General features: G+C 35.5%; 1 protein-coding gene across 1 annotated transcript in view; it reads left to right on the top strand.

Moving 5' to 3' along the window:
* Positions 1–23,555, top strand: part of LOC135199712 (uncharacterized) — a 140,797-nt gene that overhangs the window by 70,107 nt on the left and 47,135 nt on the right. The window contains exons 26-44 of the mRNA XM_064227868.1: positions 350–508; positions 910–1,146; positions 1,608–1,769; positions 2,522–2,759; positions 3,428–3,588; positions 4,731–4,855; positions 5,018–5,186; positions 5,559–5,792; positions 6,894–7,141; positions 7,759–7,858; positions 8,976–9,107; positions 10,954–11,114; positions 11,903–11,994; positions 12,711–12,839; positions 17,700–17,822; positions 20,201–20,337; positions 21,022–21,270; positions 21,474–21,643; positions 22,581–22,674. Coding sequence (XP_064083938.1) covers positions 350–508; positions 910–1,146; positions 1,608–1,769; positions 2,522–2,759; positions 3,428–3,588; positions 4,731–4,855; positions 5,018–5,186; positions 5,559–5,792; positions 6,894–7,141; positions 7,759–7,858; positions 8,976–9,107; positions 10,954–11,114; positions 11,903–11,994; positions 12,711–12,839; positions 17,700–17,822; positions 20,201–20,337; positions 21,022–21,270; positions 21,474–21,643; positions 22,581–22,674 — 3,120 coding nt within the window. The remainder of the gene's footprint in view (positions 1–349; positions 509–909; positions 1,147–1,607; positions 1,770–2,521; positions 2,760–3,427; positions 3,589–4,730; positions 4,856–5,017; positions 5,187–5,558; positions 5,793–6,893; positions 7,142–7,758; positions 7,859–8,975; positions 9,108–10,953; positions 11,115–11,902; positions 11,995–12,710; positions 12,840–17,699; positions 17,823–20,200; positions 20,338–21,021; positions 21,271–21,473; positions 21,644–22,580; positions 22,675–23,555) is intronic.

Below are 23,555 nucleotides of genomic sequence, written 5' to 3'. Positions count from 1 at the left end.
CCCCGTAGGGGGGTAGTGCCGTCAGTGCACCTCATGCGGTGCACTGTAGGTGTTACTCAAGGTTCTTTGCAGTGTGCCTTCGACCCCTAGCTGCAACCCCTTTCGTTCCTTTTACTGTACCTCATTTCATATTCTCTTCCATCTTACTCTCCACCCTCTTCTAACAATTGATTCATAGTGCAAAGCTTTCACTGCCAATTTCCTTTTCGGCGCTGAATGACTTCGTAGGTCCCAGTGCTTGGCCTTTGGCCTAAATTCTATATTCAATTCAATTCTCTCTTCTTCTTTCGTTGTGACGCCAGCAGCTACTAATTAATCTATCAATCAATCTCTCCTTCGTCTTCAACAGACAATCAACAGCGCCTTGCAGAAGTCACCTGACGACCTGACGGCACTGACGGTGGTCATGAAGGGCGTGGGTCAGGTCAGCTCTGAGCAGGCTCACCTGCACACGGCACTCCTTGATGTCAGTCAGATGTTCCATACCCTCCAAGTCTACGGGATCAAGGTAATGTTGTTCTTTTCGTGCAATACTGTAGATAGGTAGGGGTGTCGAATGGTAATAAGCTGCGAGGTGTTTGATTTTAGCACTGAGTAGAATAAGAGAGAGAGAGAGAGAGAGAGAGAGAGAGAGAGAGAGAGAGAGAGAGAGAGAGAGAGAGAGAATCATTCCCTTTTAAACTTCATTTCCCCCAAAATGCTGCAGTGATGCAGTTATATTCTTAAAATAACCTTATCCCTTATTCTTGATGGAATCCAGGCATAACAGAATTTCAAAAACAAGTTGTACGAAGTTTTATTGGATATGTGCTTATTAAAATACAACACACGAGCTCTTCCCGTCAAATAACCTCTGTGACAAAACATGACAGGAACATGATAAGGTCATTTAATTCCAAATCTCCCCAGGTACCCAAACGCGACTACGAACAGCTGGACGACACCTCTGCCCGCTTGGAAGTCCTTCATCAGACAGCTGCGACCGTCCAGAAAGCTGTTGAACCCGTGCAGCAGCTGTTCCTGTCAAGTACCCAGAATAAGATCGACGAATTCAGCAGCACGGTGCGGGACTTCCACAGGAGGTTTGAGGACCAGGGACCCGGCTCCGTCGGGGAGAATTTGGAGAGGGGCGTCGAGCTTCTGAAGGTTGGTTCTTTGCTGAGCTATTCTATCGGGTGCCGTCAGTGCTCCTCTCGTGGTGCACTGCAGGCATTGCTTTAGGGTCTTTGCAGAGTCCCTTTGACCCCTAGCTGCAACCCTTTTCATTCCTTTTACTGTATCTCAGTTCATATTCTCGTTCTTCCATCTTCCTTTCCACCCTTTTCCAAAATTGTTTGATAGGGCAACTGCGAGGTCTTCCTCTTGTTACACCTGTCGAACCTTCCTCATTCTCAATTTCTTGTTCAACTCTGAATGACCTCATAGGTCCCCAGCACTTGCCCTCTGCCCTGAATTTTAGATTCTAATTCTAATTTACCAATTGAATTAAAGATAACCCACATATATAAACCATTCTTACAACCATTGTGTTTTATGCACATATTTACCTATAAGTTTTGCATATCTTGTTAATGGCTGCCAACCTCTGTTTATGTCTTCGTTCACAGGAATATTCTGCAGAAGTGGAAGAATTATTAAAGATCCGTCGGGCTCTGGAAGAAGAGGAGGAGATCTTTGATTTGGCTGCCACTCAGTACCCTGGCCTGGACAATGCCATACACGTCATGAAACAAATGAAGGGCGTCTTTGCCATCTACCAGAAGCTGAGGGTAAGTATGACCAAGTCCTTAGCGATTCCTCCGAAATTGCCAAAGTTCGAGGGCGTCTTCCGTCATATACGTTCTTAATCTGTAATAAAGGTTTTTTTTGTTACTGTTCTTGTGGAAGATCTTATGCACTAAAAATTCATTCACGTTTCATAAAAAATGGTTGCAGTTGTTTTTTTTTTTTAATGAGAATAGGTTCTTTAGTTATCCCATTTTCAAGAAACAAAGGTCCCAAAGAAGATTAACTATAGACTTCTGAGAACACACAACTTGTCAAGGGTTGTTTAACGCTATGAAACTAACTTTTATTTGGTTTATTCTCATAAGACTAAAGAGGAATGTCTCTTCTTCAGCGATCTAGCGATGTCTCAGTAATATTTCTCTGACTTTTGGTCCTTGCGACAGACGAAATTTGATAGAAATAAAGGTTCCTTATAAGATTAACTATGAAGTTCTGAGAACACAAAACTACTGTTCAAGGATTATTTGATTGGTATAAAATCTAATATATATTTGATACTTTATTTTCATATACTATAAGACCAAAGAGTAATGTCTCTTCTTCAGTGATCTACAGTATTGTCTCTCAGGACGAAATTTGATAGAAATAAAGGTTCCTGATAAGATTAACCATGAACTTATGAGAACACGATACTTTATTTTCATATATACGACCAAAGAGTAATGTCTCTTCTTCAACGAACTACAGTATTGTCTCTCAGTAACATCCCACTGAATTTTGATCCTTTTGACAGACGATCGAAACCACTTGGCGAACGATGCGTTGGCCGACTGCGAAACTGGACGAACTGAAGCACCAGGTGGAAGGAATCCAGAGGGACCTGGCTGAGTGCGAAGGATCTCAGGATACAGAGGTCGGGAGGTCCCTCCACCAGCGTCTGCAAGACCACGCCAACAGTCTGGAAGTCACGGCGGCTCTGAGGCAGCCCGCAGTCCAGCCTCGTCACTGGCAGCGTCTTATAGCATCTGCAGGTTGTTGTTATGTCTCTCTTTGATACTTCAGCTGAGAACCTTTTCATTACTTTTTACTGTACCTCCTTTCATACTCTCTTTATTCCATCTTACTGACCTCAACCCTCTCCTAACAGCTGATACATAGTGCAACTGCTTTGAGGTTTTCCACCTGTTACACCTTTCAAACCTTTTCAGTGTCAATTTCCGTTTTAGCGCTGAATGACCCTCATAGGTCCTCTATAGCGGGGTAGTGCCGTCAGTGCACCTCATGCGGTGCACTGTAGGCATTACTAAACTTTCTTTGAGGCGTGCGTTTGGCCCGTGGCTGCAACCACTTTCGTTCCTTTTACTGTACTTCCTTTCATACTCTCTTTCTTCCATCTTACTGTCCTCAACCCTCTCCTAACAACTGATTCATAGTGCAACTAGCAGGTTTTCCTCCTGTTACACCTTTCAAAACTTTTCACCGTCAACATCCGTTTCAGCGCTGAATGACCGCATAGGAGACCCAGCGCTTGGCTTCTGGCCAGAATTTTATATTGTTTGGCCTTATACCTAAATTTGTCAAAAATCCATTCCATTGAGTGAAACGGGAATGGAAAGACAAGTAAGTGAAAAAGACAAAAGTAGGGCATACCCACGTGCTTTCTTTAGTCTATAAAGATTTTCCATTCTTCCTATTGCAGGATGCAAGGCTGACTGGGTCGGAGGAAGGAGCATGAGTGGTGTCAGCGTCTGGGACGTCCTGGAGCTGCGCCTCTCTCGACATCCCCTCCTGGTGGCCACAACTGTGGCCATGGCCATCAAGGAGAACATCTTGAACAATCACCTCACGAACATCACGCATGTACGACAGTGGATGAATCTGCTTTGATAGTTGCCTTTGTTTTATTCTTATTTTGATTTAATTTTGTTTATTTTTTTTTTCTAAGAGCAAAGGCAATGGGTTTTCCTTTTCTTTATTTGTTTCATTTTTGCACATATGGCAGTGGAAACTTTTATTTTGATAGCTTGTGTAAATATATTTTCTTTTCATTTTATCTTATTTTTTTCAAAGGCCAGTGGGTATTTTCATTATTTTTATTTATTTAATTTGATTTAATCTTCTTCCAAAAGCAAAAGCCAGTCGGACAGATATGCTTATTCGGTTTCTTGCCCAGGTGTGGAGTAAATGTTGCTCTAATTTTTCTTTTGGGATAGATGTAGTCTGCGTAATATCTTCAATATGGCTTTTGTATGACAGTGGAAGTGTCTCGTTCTCATTATCTGTGATCTTACTGAGTTTTATTGGTATTTTAAAACAGTATCTCATGAGTTTTAGTCCACTTTATTGTTAAACAAGCCAGTTTTATTAGTGACTCAGAAAGGGGTACCTATCTTTTACTGTGCGAGTGTTTATAACCGAACATAGTTTTTTTCTCCTTTAAAGTTCGTATCCTGTTTCTTGAAACGATTTCTTTCCATTTCATTAAGTATTGTTTACTGTTAACCTGTAAAACAGATAAAAAAGAAAACATTTGTAAGGAGAAATCTTCAGCATAAAAAGGTGGTCATCTTCTTTCATGATGGAATTACTTCGTATTCATCCAAAATTGCCTTTGCCATATTTTTTTTCTTGTTTTTAGATTGCTGTTTCCATTGAAATTGGTTGCTACGTTTATAAATGAAAGTAAATTAACAAGTAGGCGATTACTTTTAGATACCCTAAGTTGCATAAGTGAAAATGAAATCCCTATCAGATTACAGAATCCAATTCTTTTCCTTATTGCATTCCATATTTCTAAATAGAAAGATGCCTGACTGGAGGATGTTAGCCTACGTAACTCTGTGGTAGATGGTAGATGTGACATTCTCTAATAACTTATCCTTTGTTACAGTGTTGGCAACCTTTACTCCAGTGTTGACAACATGCTGCATTAAAGCTGTTACACATCTGCTATGCAGAAGGTCTCAGTGACAATCCTCTACTTTAATTCTCCTTTATTGCAGTGTTGGCAACATGCCAGGCTAACCGTGGTCACCACATCTTCCCTGTGGTATGTGGATGGACTCGATGGACTTCTGCAGCACTTACACCATCATAACCTCGCATTGAAGACCTTAAGAAGTACAAAGTGCGTATGCCTGAAGCAGTCTTGTTTTCCTTTTTTAATTCATTAATTCCATATAAGCGCTAGTTTAGTGTTTGGGACTCAGTCTCAGTTCCAAGAGAAGACTCTTTCTGCCTCTGTATCAGAGAAAGTCAAGTCTTTTGAGTCTCAGTCTCTCGATTTCAGATACTGTCGACCCTTCGAAGACGACGCCAGTCGCTTAGCGAAGACGCTGGTGAGGATCGAGGAGCTGCTGGAGGCCTGGAAAAGCACCCAGAGCAGAGTGGTTCTTCTTCTTTCGCCTGCCGTCAGTTCCCTGCTCGACACCTCGGTCCTCAAGGTTAAACACAGACAGGTGAGTTTTTCTGGGGAGAACTGATCGATCTGCTAGGATTTTTGTTCCCGTAGGGTGTTAGTGCCGTCAGAGCACCTCCCACAGTGCACTTTAGGTATTACCTAAGGTTCTTTGTGGCGTCCCTTCAGCCCCTAGCTGCAACCCCTTACATTCCTTTTGCTGTACGTCCACTCACATTCTTTCTTCCATCTTACTTTCCAGCCCCTCCTAACAATTGATTCATGGTGCATCTGCGAGATTTCCCTCCTGTAACGGCTTTCAAACCTTTCCACCTACAATTCCCGTCTCAGCGTTGAATGACCCTGAAAGGTCCCAGGGTTTGGCCTTTGGCCCAAATTCCATATTCTATCGTCCTCTTTTATCATTTAACAGCTGATCGAGAGGACGGAAAGAAGACCCATGATCCTGGAACTGTCCGCCAACGGGAGTTACGTCCAAGAGGTGTCGTCCCTTAGACGGGAAGCTGATCTCCTGCTCTGCCGTCTGTCCCAGTCCCTGTCGAAGCCCCGCCGACAGTGTTCCAGGCTCTACCTCCTGACGGATCAGGAGATGACCCGCTTATTGGCCGAGCCCTCGTGCAAGTTGCTCAGTGAATTTTCTTATAAGGTAAGTTGCTGCATGGTTGATTGATTGCATTTTTTTTCACTTGCAGCCCTTTTTCACACTCAAAGCTTTCTTCACTTTCTCGAATAATTTTTTTTCCGCACAAAGCTTTTTTCACTGTCGAAGCTTTTTTTTCACTCTCAAAGCTTTTTTTTCATTGCCTGGAAGCGTTTTCTCTTACATAGGCTTCTTCACTCTCGAAGCTTTTTCCACTTAAAGCTTTTTTAATGTTCTCGAAGCTTTTTTCATCCGCAAAGCATTTTTCACTCGCAGCTTTTTTCACTTTCTCGAAGCTTTTTTCATTCACAAAGCATTTTTCACTTGCAGCTTTTTTCACACGCAAAGTCTTTTCACTCTCAAACCTTTCTTACTCAAAGCTTTTTTAGGCTCTGAAAACCTTTTTCACACTCAAATATTTCTTCACTCAAAGCTTTCGTCACTTTCTTGAAGCTTTTTTCAATCACAAGTGATTTTTCAATCGAAGCTTTTCTCACCCTGAAGGTTTTCTCCACCGAAGTTTTTCAACTCAGAGCTTTATCATTCTCCAAGCTTTTCCACACTCAAAGCATTTTCATGCCCCAAGCTTTTTTCACTCAAAGCTTTTTTCAATCTAGTTTTTTCCCTCAAAGCTTTTTTCAATCTAGTTTTTTTTCACTCAAAGCTTCTATCACTCCAGAAGCTTTTTTCACTCAAAGCTTTAATCACTTTAGAAGCTTTTTTCACTCAAAGTTTTTTTCAATCAAGTTTTTTTCACTAAAACTTTAATCACTTTAGAAGCTTTTTTCACTCAAAGCTGTTTTCAATCTAGCTTTTTTCACTCAAAGCTTTTATCACCCCAGAAGCCTTTTTTCACTGAAAGCTTTTCAATCTAGTTTTTTCACTCAAAGCTTTAATCATTTTAGAAGCTTTTTTCACTCAAAGCTGTTTTCAATCTATCTTTTTTCACTCAAAGCTTTTATCACCCTAGAAGCCTTTTTTCACTGAAAGCTTTTCAATCTAGTCTTTTTCACTCAAAGCTTTTTTCAATTAAGCTTTTTTTCACTCAAAGCTTTTATCAATCTAGAAGCTTTTTTCACTCAAAACTTCGATCCCTCCCTCATCCAGCTCTTCAACAATGTGGTCGCCATGAAATGGGTGGACACGTACGTCACGGGCGTGGTTAGCGTCGAGGGCGAGCAGCTGGATCTTCCCACTGCCGTCAACATCGCCCAACTGGAGCCAAACGCCCAACCGGACGCGGGCGGCGTGGGCGTTGGCGCCAAAGTCCAGAGGATCATCGATGGCCTCAATCTGGCAATGAGGAAAGCTATGAAATCCTCCGTGGACGAACTGGGGAGAGAGATCAGGCTGTTGTGAGTTGTTTATTGCAATTATATCTTAGTTATCTCGTTTTGAGTATGTACGTGTTTTTGTTTTGGTTCTAATTATCTTGTTTTGATTATCGTAGTTTTCTTGTTCTGATTATATATTACTTACCTTGTTTGTATTCTCTTCTTGTCTATAGCTTTCGTATGAAAAAAGAGGCGTTTGTTTATTAATGAAAGTTTCTTGGAAGTAGTACTGTTTTTTTTTTAATCTGATGGAAAGGAAAACCAGTGGATGACTTGAGATTAAAAATATGTAATCCTGAGAGGCATTTGTAGAGTATTATTGTTGTTGAATGTCCGTGATATGCAATGGTTATAAATCTACTTTATGTGGTGATGAACATCCAACGTCATTTGTTTTATGTTGCTGTTTAAATTGCAACTCAAATGGCTAGAATTTTATTCCAAAACTGAAAAGTTTTTTTTTTCACCTAATGACCACATTTCACTCAGTTCTCAGGGTCCATATCAGTCAATACTTAATCCTTTGATAATATTATCCTGACGAATCATGATTTTTTTTTGGTAAATATTTTATCGTCTTTTTCCTCTGCTTTTATAAATGTCTATCTATTCTGTATTTACGAAATCTTTCCCCTCAGTCGTTCGATATTGCAAGAGCAACCTGTTGCAGCAGTGACCGTAGCCTGGAGAGTTTGGTGGGCGGCTGGAGTGGACGTAGCCTTACAAAAGAGAGCAAAAGTCAGTAATACCTTAAAGTTACTTTCTCCTCCTCTGTTTTTGCATTTGGTTACGTCGATACTTTCTATAAAGCACTTCCTTTCAGAGATACTCTCCATTGACCATTTTCTTCTAAAGATTCTTTCTGTACAGCACTTTCTTTCAAAGATATCTTCTTTAAAGCACTTTCTTTCAAAGGTGATTTCTATAAAACACTTTCTTTCAAAGGTATTTTCTGTAAAGCACTTTTTTTCAAGGATATTTTCTTTAAATCACTGTCTTTCAAAGTTACTTTCTGTAAAGCACTTTCTTTCAAAGACTTTCTGTAAAGCACATTCTTTCAAAGGTAATTTATGCAAAGCACTTTCTTCCAAAGATTTTTTGAAATTAAAGCACTTTCTTTCAAAGGTACTTCCTGCAAAGCACTTTCTTTTGGGACTATTTCCAGTCTTCCAGGGAACTAACATTACTGGAAACCTTTCTTGTCATCCTACCTTTCTGTGTAGGTTTCTAAAGCCTACTCTTGGTTTGATGGAACCACGGAACTTTCTCCGCAGTCCTTTCTCCGATTTCTACACCTTCCTCTCTTTCAAGAGGCATTTCTGTCACTTTTCATAATTTTTCCTTTCTATTTGTAATTTGAGGACTTTGACTTTTTAATCGTTTTATTGTTTTTCTCAAGTTTTCCCATTTTGTCTTCAGACTGGGTATAATGGATTGTCTCAGGTTGCTAATCAGGAATATAACGTCCCAAAAGAAAGTTTCACATTATACCTTTCATAGGGAAAAAGAGGCAATATTTTATTTTATACTAAAAAGAAAGTTTCACTTTATATCTTTCCCATGGAAACAGATGCAATTAACTTTTACTAAAAAGAAAGTTTCACTTTATATCTTTCATAGGAAAACAGATGCAATTAATTTTTACTCAAAAAGAAAGTTTCACTTTATCTCTTTCCCATGGAAACAGATGCAATTAACTTTTACTGAAAAGAAAGTTTCACTTTATATCTTTCCCATGAAAACAGATGCAATTAATTTTTACTAAAAAGAAAGTTTCACATTATATCTCTCATAGGGAAACAGATGCAATTAAAGTTTACAAAAATAAAATTTCACATTACATCAACTTTTCCAGGGAAACAGAGAAACCCTCCGTCAGGTTCTGGAAAACGTGAACGAAGACCTCCTCTTCTTGCTGGAAGCCATGGGACGTGGGGCACCCATTGAGGGGGAGGGGGAGGTGGAGGAGGTCGATGACCAAGACTATGTAAGTGATTCCTTCTTCTCCCTGTTTACATCTTCGTCCTACAATTTGGGATGCTGCCATCGTTAGGTAGATTTGGTTATAGCTGTTAGTTTGCACTTTAAATCACTTTGTCTTCATATATATATATATATATATATATATATATGTATATGTATATATATATATAGATATATACATTTGTATATTTATATATCTATATATATAAATTATATATACATATATATAATTATTTATATATATATATATGAAAAAAAGGAAGCAACAAAATCACACTCACATCTTCACACGACTGGAAACCAAACTTGTACACGCACTGCACATATGCCAACCCATTCACCACACCCAATAAACAACCTAACATGCCAAAAATCAAACTTCTTCCCAACAACCCCAGGACACCAGCTTTCACGGATCACCAACCAGCCAAACTTTCTGAGATGTAGAGAGAGAGAGAGAGAGAGAGAGAGAGGAGAGAGAGAGAGAGAGAGAGAGAGAGCCACCGCCCCGAACACAAAACTCCCGGATCAGCAAAGAAAACCCCGAGCTGCCTGTGACATAATCATAAGCCCCCTCCTTCCCAAAAACACACGTCTAACCAGCCACCCGTCTCTTTGTTAGCGTACCTACAGCCCACAAAATGTACAAATAGCTTTTTAGACACTGCCATCAAATCTATTACCCCTATCAAAACTACACAAGTGGCAACTCTTACCTTTCAGTAGCTGGCCGGCCTCTCTATGCAAGCAATATCAAACTAGGCTAATGAATTCATGTAAATACAAAAATATGCTATTTATTTCCCAAACTAGACAAACATAAAATGGAACAAAGTGACTAAAAAAGGTCATGTTTAAGAACTAAGTCTGAACCATAAAAGAACTGTAAATTATCATTCTACTTTCCTGAATTAGTCTAAGTAATCACCCCAAACTCTCAAATTGTCAACCACTACATTTCGATAGTCAAGTCTTAGAGAATCCCGTCTCTGGAATAATGACATGGGACCCATCTGAAACAAAGAGACATATCCAATATATTTCCCACCACACAATTAATGTTAAATAAGTGTATGCACGTCACACTTCTCTCTTTTCAAAGGCAACTGTTCCTAAGCCATTTAAATATGCCATACCTCTTCGATGGGTTTGTACCAAATCCTGGTGTCCTCTGAACCGTCTCTTGTCTTGCCTCAGGAGCGTGTGACTTTCTTACTAAAAGTATCGGGTGATCGCACCCATCATTACACACACAAACGCACAATCCTCAGCCACACCTTAGAGCCCCATAGCAACTGGCTGTAGAGGCCTCGACCTCACAAATGCATGCTCAGCATTTCCTTCTTCGAGGAAGACTGTCACTAGGTTCTCTTTGTCTCCAAGCGAAGAAAGCTAATATGTCGCAATTCACCGACAGATTTAGTTTCTTCTTTTAATATAATATAATGTATATATATATAAAAAATATAAATTATATATTATATTTAATATATCCTATATTATTTAATTTAAAATTCTTAAAAATGTTATATATATATATATATATATATATATATATTATAAATATATATATAGATCGTAGAGAGAGAGAGAGAGAGTTAGAGAGAGATTAGAGAGAGAGGCGAGAGAGAGAGAAGAGAGAGAGAAGAGAGAGAGAGAGCTATACTTATAACACCTATAATATTTTCATGCTTTATCATAGCATTCCTTCATTTTATCAGTTTTGTCATGTTTAAAAAAAAAAGTGAAATAAACTGAAACTTTTTGCCTAAACTATTTTTGAGGGGAACACTTCTTCGCATATCCTCAGGCAAACCGTTCAGTCAGTTATCCCTATTTTCCCTCCCTAGGAAGGCACGGCGCCATTGAGCTCCGTCCGGACGTCCTCACGCCTCTCCACCCGGACAGCAAGGCGCCCCCAGCCTCCGGCGCTCCCTCCAGAGAGGGGTCTCTCCCTACTCATGGCCTGCATTCACGCCAGGGACGTTGTCGCCGCTCTGATTCGCAACAAGTAAGGATTAGAATGACTGCTGGGAATTATGTTCACCTCATTTAACGTCTTCATAAGACATTTGACCTCGTTATTCGCGGATTTAAGGTTTGCGGATTTTTCTATGGCCCGTTATACCAGTTATTCGCGGAAAATACGCCTATTCGCGGTATTTTTCGTGACTAGATGCACTATTTGTGACAACACTATTAAGATACTCAGGTATAAGTATTTTTTGAGTATTATTTTTGTGTTTTAACTATCTAAATAAGCAGTTCTAAGAGTTTTTAGAGGGCTTTTAAGTATTTGCAGATTTTAGCCATTAGTGGGTGAGTGTGGTACACTGCATCATATTTTGAAGGTATACATGATTTCACACCTATTTAATGTCTATTTAATATCTGCTGTATCGTAATTTGAAGGTTTATGCGGCTTCATTCTTGTGATTTTCTCTTGGAAGGAAAAAGAAACAAAAAAGAATATTGAAAATGCTTGGGAGATGCTGGATGGATATAATTTATTAGTAATATTATTATAAAAACATTTCTAGAATGGATTATTATTATTATTATTATTATTTACCAATAAAACCATCAGTAACCTAACCCAAAATCACTATTTTGTGTTATTGTTATTATTATTATTATTATTATTATTATTATTATTATTATTATTATTATTGTTGTTGTTGTTGTTGTAAAGAGAAATTTACCCGTCTAAAATTAGCAGTAAGTGGAGATTTAATTGGATTCTGAATTTTATTATTATTATTATTATTATTATTATTATTTTTATTATTATTATTACAGCACAAGCCGGACTGACGCCTTTTCATGGATCTGCCATCTGAGATATTCTTGGCAAAATAGTCACTCTTCACTTCTACTTCACGCCGCCCACTGTGAGTAGAAGTAGTAGTAGTAGTAGTATTAGGCGGTCCTTGCCTTTAAAACGACCCCTTTGGCCCTCTATTTCTCGTTTGCTAGTGTTTGTTTATGTTCTCTGTAGTAATAGTAGTAAATGGGACTTGCCTTTGAAACGGCTCCCTTGCTAGCTGTATGCCTCCATTACTTGTGGTCATTCAAGTCCCCTGACGCATATCTTGTAAACATTATATTCCTAACTTTTAACGTAACTTAGAACGTGCTAAAATCTACAGTCAAATAGAGTGTTATTTCACCAACGAAAATCGAAATAAACACGCTAAATTTTATTAGAAATAATTTTTCTGTACTGTTTAACATGCACGTTATTTATTTTTTACATTTTCATTTTAATGAATAAATCATAAATATCCTATCCTAAAATTCCTGTATCTTTAACTCGACGCGATACACTTTTTTTCAGACCTTTTTAGTCTCTCCCATAGACCTTTCCTATAATAACAACAAAGTAGTGTATAGGCTTACTCCCCAAGTAAGCGAAAATGCGTTGCATTATGCCATTCTAAAATCCAGCCTCTTTTACTTCAAAAGTATCATAAAATAACTGTTATTAGTTATTTCAAAAGTGGCTTATGGAACCCAAACCTTGACCCATTGTGACCCCACATCATTATTTCAAATATGGCTTATGGAACCCATATCTTGACCCGTCTTGACCCCATATTACTTACAGGTCACATCGAATATGGGTATGAGTACAGCGGCTGTGGAAATCGCGATTACGTCCTGACCCCAGGAACTGAAAGGTGTATTTTGGCGCTAATCAACGCCATAACTGCTCACACTCCCCCATTGCTCGTCGGTAAGTGGATTTTCAGACGTGTGAAGGTCAGTGAAATATCTTAATTAGTAATCAGTATTAAGAAATAAGATTTAGTCTATTATCAAACTTAGAAGTTTGATAGTTCTAGCAGTTTTTTTTACGAAATGGCTTAGAAGTTTGACAATTCTTACAGTTTCTTTGCGAAATGTTGTAGAAATTTGATAGGTCTAGCAGAGTTGTTTTTCATGAAATGTTGTAGAAGTTCGATAGTTCTAGCAGTTGTTTTTAACGAAATGTAAAAGTTCAATAGTTCTAGCAGTTGTTTTCACGAAATGTTGTAGAAGTTTGATAGTTCCAACAGAGTTGTTCTTTTACGAAATGTAGAAGTTTAATAGTTCTAGCAGTTGTTTTTTTTACGAAATGTAGAAGTTTGATAGTTCTAGCAGTTGTTTTTTTTACGAAATGTAGAAATTTGATAGTTCTAGCAGTTGTTTTTTTACGAAATGTAGAAGTTTGTTGGTTCTAGCAGTCGTTTTTTTACGAAATGTTGTAGAAGTTCGATAGTTCTAGCAGTTTTTTTTTACGAAATGTTGTAGAAGTTCGATAGTTCTAGCAGTTTTTTTTTACGAAATGTTGTAGAAGTTTGATAGTTCTAGCAGTTGTTTTTTTACAAAAGGTTGTAGAAGTTTGATGGTTCTAGCAGTTTTTTTTTTTTTTTTTTACGAAATGTAGAAGTTTGATGGTTTTAGCAGTTTTTTTTTTTTACGAATGTAGAAGTTTTTGATGTTCTAGAAGTTTTTTTTTTTAACGAAATGTAGAGCGTTTGATGGTTTTATAGCAGTTTTTTTTTTTTACGAAATGTAGAAGTTTGATGGTTTTTTTAGCAGTTTTTTTTACGAACAAATGTAGAAGGTTTGTGGTTCTAGCAAAGGTACGAAATAGAAGTTTGATTGTTTTTAGCAGTACTGAAATGTAGAAGTTTTTTGATGGTTCTTGAGCAGTTTTTTTTTTGGGGGAGGAGAGGAAAAAATTTTTAGAAATTTGATGGTTTTCTGCCAAAAGTGTACGAATTAGAAGTTTGATGGTTTTAGCAGTTTTTTTTTTTTTTTTTTTTTTTTTACGAAATGTAGAAGTTTGATGGTTGTAGCAGTTTTTTTTTTTTTTTTTACGAAACTGTAGAAGTTTGATGGTTTGCAGTACGCTGTAGAAGTTTTTGATGGTTTTAGCAATTTTTTTTTTTTTTTTTTACGAAATGTCGAGTTTGATGTTTTTTCTTTAGCGTTTTTTTTTTTTTTTTTACGAAATGTAGAAGTTTTGTTGGTTTTAAAGCATAGAAATGTAGAAGTTTGATGGTTTTAGCCAGTTTTTTTTTTTTTTTTTTTTTTTTTTTTACGAAATGTAGAAGTTTGATGGTTTTAGCAGTTTTTTTTTTTTTTTTACGAAATGTAGAGTTGATGGTTTTTTTAGCAGTTTTTTTTTTTTTTTTTTTACGAAATGTAAGAAGTTTTAAGGTAGCAGTTTACGAAATGGTTTTTAGCGTTTGATGGTTTTAGCAGTTTTTTTTTTACGAAATGTGAAGTTTTGATGGTCTTTGCAGTTTTTTTTTTTTTTTACGATGTAGGAAGTGATGGTTTTAGCAGTTTTTTTTTTTTTTTACGAAATGTATAAGTTTGATGGTTTTTAGCAGTTTTTTTTTTTTTTTTTCAAATGTTAGGAAGTTTTTTTTTTTTTGTGGTTGTTAGGCATTTTTTTTTTTTTTTTTTTACGAATGGAGAAGTGATGGTTTTTTAGCAATTTTTTTTTTTTTTTTTTTACGAAATGTAGAAGTGGATGTTTTAGCAGTTTTTTTTTTTGTTTTTTTTTTTTTTTTACGAAAATGTAGAAGTTTGATGGTTGCGTACGAAATGAAAGTTTGATGGTTTTAGCAGTTTTTTTTTTTTGTTTTTTACGAAATGGTTTTATAACGTAGAAGTGATGGTTTAGCAGTTTTTTCTGTTTTTTTTTTACGATGGTTTAGGAAACGTTTGATGGTTCTTTTAGCAGTTTTTTTTTTTTACGAAATGTGAAGTTTGATGGTTTTAGCAGTTTTTTTTTTTACGAAATGTTAGAAAGTTTGATGGTTCTAAGCAGTTTTTTTTTTTTTTTTACGAAATTTTTTTTGTGGAAGTTGATGGTTTTAGCCAGTTTTTTTTTTTTTTTTTTTTTTAACGAATGGTAAGAAGTTTGATTGGTTTTAGCAGTTTTTTTTTTTTACGAAATTTTTGTAGAAGTTTTGAATGGTTCTAGCAAAGTTTTTTTTTTTTTTTTTACGAATGTAGAGTTTGATGGTTTTAGCAGTTTTTTTTTTTTTTTTAACGAAATGTAGAAGTTTGATGGTTTTAAGGCATTTTTTTTTTTTTTTTTACGAAAATGTTAGAAGTTGATGGTTTTAGCCAGTTTTGTTTTTATTTTTTTTTTTTACGAATGTAGAATTTTTGATGGTTTAGCAGTTTTTTTTTTGTTTTTTTTTTTTTTTACGAATGTAGAAGTTTGATGGTTTTAGCAGTTTTTTTTTTTTTTTTTTACGAAATGTAGAAGTTTTGATGGTTTTAAGCAAGTTTTTTTTTTTTTTTTTTTAGAAATGTAGAAAGTTTGATGGTTTTAGCAGCTTTTTTTTTTTTTTTTGTAACGAAATGAAAGTTTGATGGTTTTAGCGTTTTTTTTTTTAACGAAATGTAGAAGTTTGATGGTTCTAAGCAGTTTTTATTTTTTTTTTTTTTGCGAAATGTAGAAGTTTGATGTTTTAGCAGTTTTTTTTTTTTTTTTTTACGAAATGTTAGAAGTTTGAATGGTTTTAGCAGTTTTTTTTTTAACGAATGTAGAAGTTTGATGGTTCTAGCAGTTTTTTTTTTTTTTTTTACGAAAATGTATAGTTTTGATGGTTTTAAGCAGTTTTTTTTTTTTTTTTATCGAATGTAGAAGTTTTGATGTTTTAGCATTTTTTTTTTTTTTTTTTTACGAAATGTAGAGGTTTGGATGGTTTTAGCAGTTTTTTTTTTTTTTTACGAAATGTAGAGTTTGATGGTTTTTAGCAGTTTTTTTTTTTTTTTTTTAACGAAATGTAGAAGTTTGATGGTTTTAGCAGTTTTTTTTTTTTTTTTTTTACGAAATGTAGAGTTTGGATGGTTTATAGCAGTTTTTTTTTTTTTTTACGAAATGTAGAAGTTTGATGGTTTTAGCAGTTTTTTTTTGTTTTTTTTTTTTTATTACACGAAATGTAGAAGTTTGATGGTTTTAGCAGTTTTTTTTTAACGAAATGATAGAAGTTTGATGGTTCTAGCAGATTTTTTTTTTTTTTTTTTTTTTACGAAATGTAGAATTTGATGTTTTAGCAGTTTTTTTTTTACGAAATTCGAAGTTTGATGGTTCTAGCAAGTTTTTTTTTTTTTTTTTTTTACGAAATGTTGACGTTTGAATGGTTTTAGCAGTTTTTTTTTTTTTTTTTTTACGAAATGTAGAAGTTTGATGGTTTTAAGCATTTTTTTTTTTTTTTTTTTTTTTTACGAAATGTAGAGTTTTGATGTTTTAGCATTTTTTTTTTTTTTTTTTTTTTTACCGCAATGTAGAAGTTTTGATGGTTTTAGGCAGTTTTTTTGTTTTTTTACAAATGTAGAAGTTTGATGGTTTTAGCAGTTTTTGTTTTTTTTTTACGAAATGTAGAAGTTTGATGGTTCTAGCATTTTTTTTTTTTTACGAAATGTAGAAGTTTATGGTTCTAGCAGTTTTTTTTTTTTTTTTTTACGAAATGTTAGAGTTTGATGTTTTAGAGCAGTTTTTTTTTTTTTTTGTTTTTACGAAAATTTTTTTTTTGTAGAAGTTTTGGATGGTTCTCGCAAATTTTTTTTTTTTTTTTTTTTACGACAATGTAGAGTTTGAAGGTTTTTAAGCAGTTTTTTTTTTTATTTTTTTTTTTTTTTTACAAATTTTTTTTTTTTGTAGAATTTGATGGTTCTAGCAGTGGTTTTTCTACGAAAGGTTGTTATAAGTTCGATAGTTCTAGCAGTCGGTTTTTTTTACGAAATGTTTGTAGAAGTTCGATAGTTCTAGCAGTTGTTTTTTTACGAAAGGTTGTAGAAAGTTCGATAGTTCAGCAGTTGTTTTTTTACGAAATGTTTAGGAAGTTCGATACTTTAGCAGTTGTTTTTTTACGAAAGGTGTTAGAAGTTCGATAGTTCTAAGCAGTTGTTTTTTTTACGATGTTGTAGAAGTTTCGATACTTCTAGCAGTGGTTTTTCTACGAAAGGTTGTAGAAGTTCGATAGTTCTAGCAGTTGTTTTTTTACGAAATGTTGTAGAAGTTTGATAGTTCTAGCAGTTGTTTTTTACGAAATGTTGTAGAAGTTCGATAGTCCTAACAGTTGTTTTTTTACGAGATGTTGTAGAAGTTTGATAACATTATTATTTCTCTTTGGTGAATGGTTAACAAGATTTTGGTCACTGGGGGCTCTCACGCTAGAAAATTAACACGGCTTAATACTTCAGGAAAGAATTATATGAAAAGATTTTGACTGTAAAAAAAAAGTGCTGATCATAGTTTACTATCTGGAGTAAACATAAGATTCCCTTCATTGTCAGCGGTGCACTGTAGGCATTCCTTAAGCTTCTCTGCAGCGTTCCTTCGCCCCCTAGCTGCAACCCCTTTTCATTCCTTTTACTGTACCTCTGTTCTTATTCTCTTTCTTCCATCTTACGTTCCACCCTTTTCTATCAGTTGATTCATAGCGCATCTGCGGGTTTACCTCCAGTTACACATTTAAAGCCTTCTTGCCCTCAACTTCCCTTTCAGCGCTGAATGACCTCATAGATCCCAGCACTAGGTCTTTGGACTCGGTTTCATGTTCCATTTCCATTTCATCTGCAGGTAAAAGCGGATGTGGCAGACAAAGTCTGCTGGAAACTGCTGCGCATCTAGCTGCTCGATTCATCACGAGTTTCACGATGTCCAAGCTTACCTCGGCTAACACCTTGAAGATTCTTTTGACAGGTAAACAGGAACCAAGAGGTTTTCGCAGTGCATACCATCCTGGAGAAAGAGAAGGATGGTACTTGAATATGCTGCATTATTAAGGGAGCATGTGAAATTTGTAAGATAATTTGAGGTCCATTTTTTTATTTTAAGAAGAAGATGAGGTGGAGGAGGAGGAGGGACTAAAGAGAAACGAAGTAACTATGTATTATGTGTATAAGAGAGAAACGGTTAGGGAAATACTTTCTGCAACATGAGGTAAAATGCTATCCCACTAAATGGCCAGGATATTTATATATGTATCCCACTAAAAGGCCAGGTTATTTTATATATATATATATATATATATATATATATATATATATGTATGATGTATGTATGTATGTATGTATATATATATATATATATATATATATATATATATATATATATATATATATGTGTATGATGTATGTATGTATGTATGTATGTATATATGCATGATATATATATATATATATATATATATTATATATATATATATATATATATATTTATGTGTATATATATATATATATATATATTTATGTGTATATATATATATATATATATATAATATATATATCTATATATATATATATATATATATATATATATATATACAGTGGTATCTCGACATATGAAAGGCTCAACGTACGAAAAACTCGAGATACGAAAGCAAATACGAAGATTTTTTTGGCTCTACATACAAAAATAGTTCAAGTTACGAAAGGTTGTTGCTGTAAAGTTCAGAGATTTGCCTGGACCACCAAGAACAATTTTAAAACTTGCACGCCGCCAACTGAGTAAACTCACCACCATCCTCCCGCTCTCCCATTGGTTCCTGATGCTAGTCACCCCGTAAGATCCTGCTCTCCTATTGGTCAGCATCTACCCCTTGTGCTCTATGTATTCTATTGGTAAAAGGATGCTGTAAATTGAAAAACTTATTCATGCAATACATTTAATAAAAAAAAACGTTAGGTAAAGATAGATTAAAGAATAGAAATGAATGGTTATTATACTGTTTGGTAGTTTCAGTAGTTGAAGAGAGATCATGAACATTTGATTACTCATAAGTGCTGAATGTAAATAGAAGTTTGGAAGCTTTTTTTTTGTTTGATTGTTTATTATAGTTAATGGTTACTTAATAATTATTTGAAATGAGTACATGCAATTAGATATCATAAAATATAAAATAAATCACACTGCTAACATCGAAGCTAACAAATACGTATGTATTTTCTAGAATTCTTCTTCTGTTTTAATATTAAGTTACGTATATGTTTCATTATAGCTGTCAGTAACTCGGTATCTCTTTTAGTTAATATTAGTTGAGGAGATATAATGAAAATTTATGGCTTACTGTGTGCTAGGAAAAGTGATTGCTTGGCGATCATTCGGTACTCGTAAGTGCTGAATGTAAACAAAAGGTGGGAAGGTTTTTTTTGTTTGTTTGTGTATTATAGTTAATGATTAATTAATAATTATTTGAAATGAGTACATACTGATTATTTATACATTTTATTGGCATATTCTAAGCTTTTAGCTTCTTAGGTTTAGATGTCAGAATCATAGATTAGGCTACAGTAGCAACTGCAAATATAGGCTATGCTTATTGCTAAGGGACATATGCTAAAGTCCTAATATATGCAGTAAAAATGGAGTTGAACATTACATGCAGTTGAATATTACTCAAGTATGTACAGTATTTTGCCTTTTTGGAGTCATATTTCTTCCGTCGGATCGGCGTCGTAACCCTAGAACGTGTTGTAAGCCTGGAAATATAATTTACTGGGGTGTTTTAGTAGGGCTTGGAATGGATTAGGCATTTTACATGCAAAATGCGGTTCAAGATATGAAAAGCTCATGATACGAAGGCTGCTTCGGAATGGATTAATTTCGTATGTCGAGGTACCACTCTATATATATATATATTCTATATATTATCTATATATCATATATATATACAAGGTTAATATACCAGGTTTTACAAGGCCAGGTTATTCATACATATATCCCACTAATAGACCAGGTTATTGCCAAATTAAATTCCCCATCTTAACTATAATGACAAATCTTTCGTCCAACATCAGTACTTTACCTTGAGAATTTTTTTTCCATTCATTTGATTCTGCCTCTTATTGCACTTACTAATTATTTCCGATAGGAAATAAACAAGACAGACTGTAGGACTACTTTCAACTTATATTTGCATAGACTGTAGGACTACTTTCAAGTTATAATTGCATAGACTGTAGGACTACTTTCAAGTTATATTTGCATAAACAAAGCAGAGTGTAGGACTACTTCCAAGTTATATGTGCATAAACAAAACAGACTGTAGGATTACTTTCAAAGCTATATTTGCATTGCAGGAACAGTCATAGGAGGTTGGTGGACGGTGTTTCGAGACTGCACTGCGGCTACTCCAACTGTCCTGTCTGCCCTTGCGTCAACTTTGCTCGCCATACACCAGGCTCACAGTCACACGACGTCAACCCCTGTTATTCAGGTACTCTAAAACTCTAAAGACAAATCTCTCTTGATAATTACTTTTCAGTGCAATTGTGAGAGTTGTCTCCCAGTGCCACCTCTAGGTCAGTTTTGAAATCAAGGCCTAAGTGACATGGGATTCATAAGTTAAGGGGTGAATTCTGGCCATATTTAACTTGGTCAGCCATTGAAATCCATTGTGCATTTATAGCCTTGTTAACAAAGCTGTGAGGGGAATGACATTATTATAATTACGTAGTCAGTATGTAGATATGTTGTGGCGCACACATAAATCTCCAATCACTAGACTTATGTTGTATTAGTGTACTCCTGGTATTTATTTAAAAATATACCAGTAGGTTTGCTATATTTCACTCATGGAGTTGGAATAACCCGTCTCTACGCTGAGTTTCACTGCAAAGTGATTTATTCTGAAACAGACAGTGGTCTGCAGCATTTGGGAAGGAGTGCATCTAGTGCTTCTCTACTTAAAATCTGTGATAGAATGCAAAAGCTATCTGCCGTACTTATTAGCAAGCATTGCTGTAGTTTATTACCCCATTTGGCTATCTTGTAAAGTGTAAAGTGTCTTCTCTTCCATTCTTAGTAGTTCTATTTCGTGTAAATTGCATCATTCTCAGATGTATTATGCAAGAAACGCCATTGTCAGTATCCAATCCTAATAATTTTGCTTTTTCTTTAGATTGCAGGAGAGGAAGTCAGTTTGCATCCTAGTGCAGGCATTATCCTCATAGCAGAGCAGTTCCCCAGTGGTGATAATGATGGGAAAACCAACTTGAACTCTATAGTGAATGCTAACAAGGTTTTTGTGAATGGCTGGAAGTTGCCTCACTCGATGGAGACACTTACGCGTCCAATACGTGTCGCTCCTCCACCCATAAACACCTTGATCTTTGCATGGCTTCAGGCCAGTGCCATTCCCAGGGCTCAGGTAAGACAAGGATGATTATTACTGGAATAAATGCTAATTCACTAAGATGAATAATAGCTCCCAAGTGGAAAGTATGTGTGTGTGTGTGTGTACACACTTAGAAACTTGAATCACCAACAACATTAAAACTAGTCATTATCAACAAAGCACTTAACTTTTTTCTAAAACTTCTAGTGAATTCCAAAGCCAATCATTTCCTGCAGGAGGTGGGCGATGTCGTGGCAGAGGTCCTACGGCAGGTCATGGAATCCTATCGCACAGATGTTGTCAGTAGCCTTCGTGTTTACATGAGGTTAACCCAGCAGGTCATGTCAACCCTTTCGGCTCTCCAGAGTAACTCGACCCCGGTTGAAGCTGCCGCTGCTGCATTTAGGTAATTAAAATATATATATGTATACATGTATATATATATATATATATATATATATATATATTATATTATATACATATACATATACATACTATACATACAAGTGTTCCCCCGTATTTGCAAGGGATGCGTACCAGACCCTCACGCAAATGGGTAGAATCTGTGAATAATTGAAACCCCTATAAAAATGCTTAAAACTGTCTATTTTGTTAGTTAAAACTCAAGGAAAACCCAGTAAAAATGTTTATACCTGGTTTTTTAATAGTTTTATCACAAAAAGTGCATATATTATGATAAAAAAAGACAAGTATCCACGAATGTGAGTCCGCAAATCTGGAGTACACGAATACGCAGGTTCATGGTATATATATATATATTCACACACATATATATATATATACATATACATATATATATATAGATATATATATATATATATATATAGATATATGTATATGTACTATATATATATATATATATATATATATATATATATATATATATATATGTATATTTGAATTTTTGTATTCATTTATATAGGTGAACTCATTTTATTTTTCGTGATTACTAATGTATAAGATAATCAACAGCATCTTGCCAAAACTGATATGCATGTCAAAAGTTTACTTTAATGTGAAGGCATGATAAGTGATTTTATTTGCCACTTGCTGTCACTTTCAGTTAAGGTCACTGTTAAGTAACGTCAAATACTTATATGAATATATCTTATATTTGTTCACATATCTTATTGTTTGAATAAGATATTTCTGTTGGATACCATCTTTATTAATATCAGTGATTTATCGTTGTTACCATCATTACTGTTAGAATATCTTATTTTTGAATAAGATATTTCTGTTGGATGCTATCTTTATTAATCTGTGCTTCATTGTTGTCACAGTGGTTACCATCATTACTATTCGTAAAATTATGATTCCAGGAAAGTGATGGTTCCTCTCGTTCCCAAGAAATCAGTGCTAGCAGTTGACAGCGTCCTGGATCTCCTCAAGCCAGAAGATGACGATGGTGACTCGGTAAGCAGTGATTCTCAGTTGGTATTTCTTTCAAATGTTTTTTTAAGGCGTTTGTGGATTTAGTGTACGACATTTTTATGTCAGTTGTCTTTCAGTTTCTTTTTTGAAGATGGCTGGAGTTTTTCCTAAGTACGATAACTTTACTGATGAGCTAAAATGTTAACACTTTTTCAACTGACTGAGATACAAATTAAGTAATACAGAACTCACCTGAAAGAGAAATTTTTGCCATCACTTGTTCTTCAGCTTGTTTTGTAAGGTTGCTGGAGTTTTCGTAAATAGGACGATTTTGTTGACGGGTTGAATTGCTAAAATTCCCTGTGTCAGTTATTTGTGCCGAGATGTAATGGTTCTAAGATGCAACAAAAGTAATGCGGTTTTACTTGAAAGACGGAATTTAGCCCATTTTAATAGTCGGCTTTTTCGTGAATTTTTCCAGCCTTCATTACTCCTTGCTTTTTGGGCTAGCCAGATGGCCTTAACACTCGTGTGCAAACAGGCTTTCATGTAAGTTCCCGGGTCCTGTGAGTTAATAGCACATGGTTAGTAAGATAGTGTCCTAGGCTGTCCAGATGGCCTCAACAAAACTGAGCAAAGAGCTTTCTCGTTAGTTCCCGGGTCCCCTGGAGTTAAAAGCAAATCTAGCAATGTCTTATAAGATAGTGTCCTTGTGAAAACCAAGTACGTACAGCCTAACATCGGTTATAACCAAGATCCTTTGGAGAACCATAATGTAATTTATCCCAAATTGATATTATGTAATATAAACTGGTCCCCAGCAGAATCAGAGCGTTTATAGCAATGCTATGATAAAGAGCCTGTGCTAGCATAAGGCCAACTTAATCTATAACAGCTATGAGCTTGGCCGAACCCAGCTGATG

The sequence above is a fragment of the Macrobrachium nipponense genome, chromosome 26 (assembly GCF_015104395.2).
Source record: "Macrobrachium nipponense isolate FS-2020 chromosome 26, ASM1510439v2, whole genome shotgun sequence".
Taxonomy (NCBI): Eukaryota; Metazoa; Arthropoda; class Malacostraca; order Decapoda; family Palaemonidae; genus Macrobrachium; species Macrobrachium nipponense.
The sequence above is the reverse complement of the archived record's forward strand: the minus strand, read 5'-3'. Positions and strand labels throughout refer to the sequence as shown.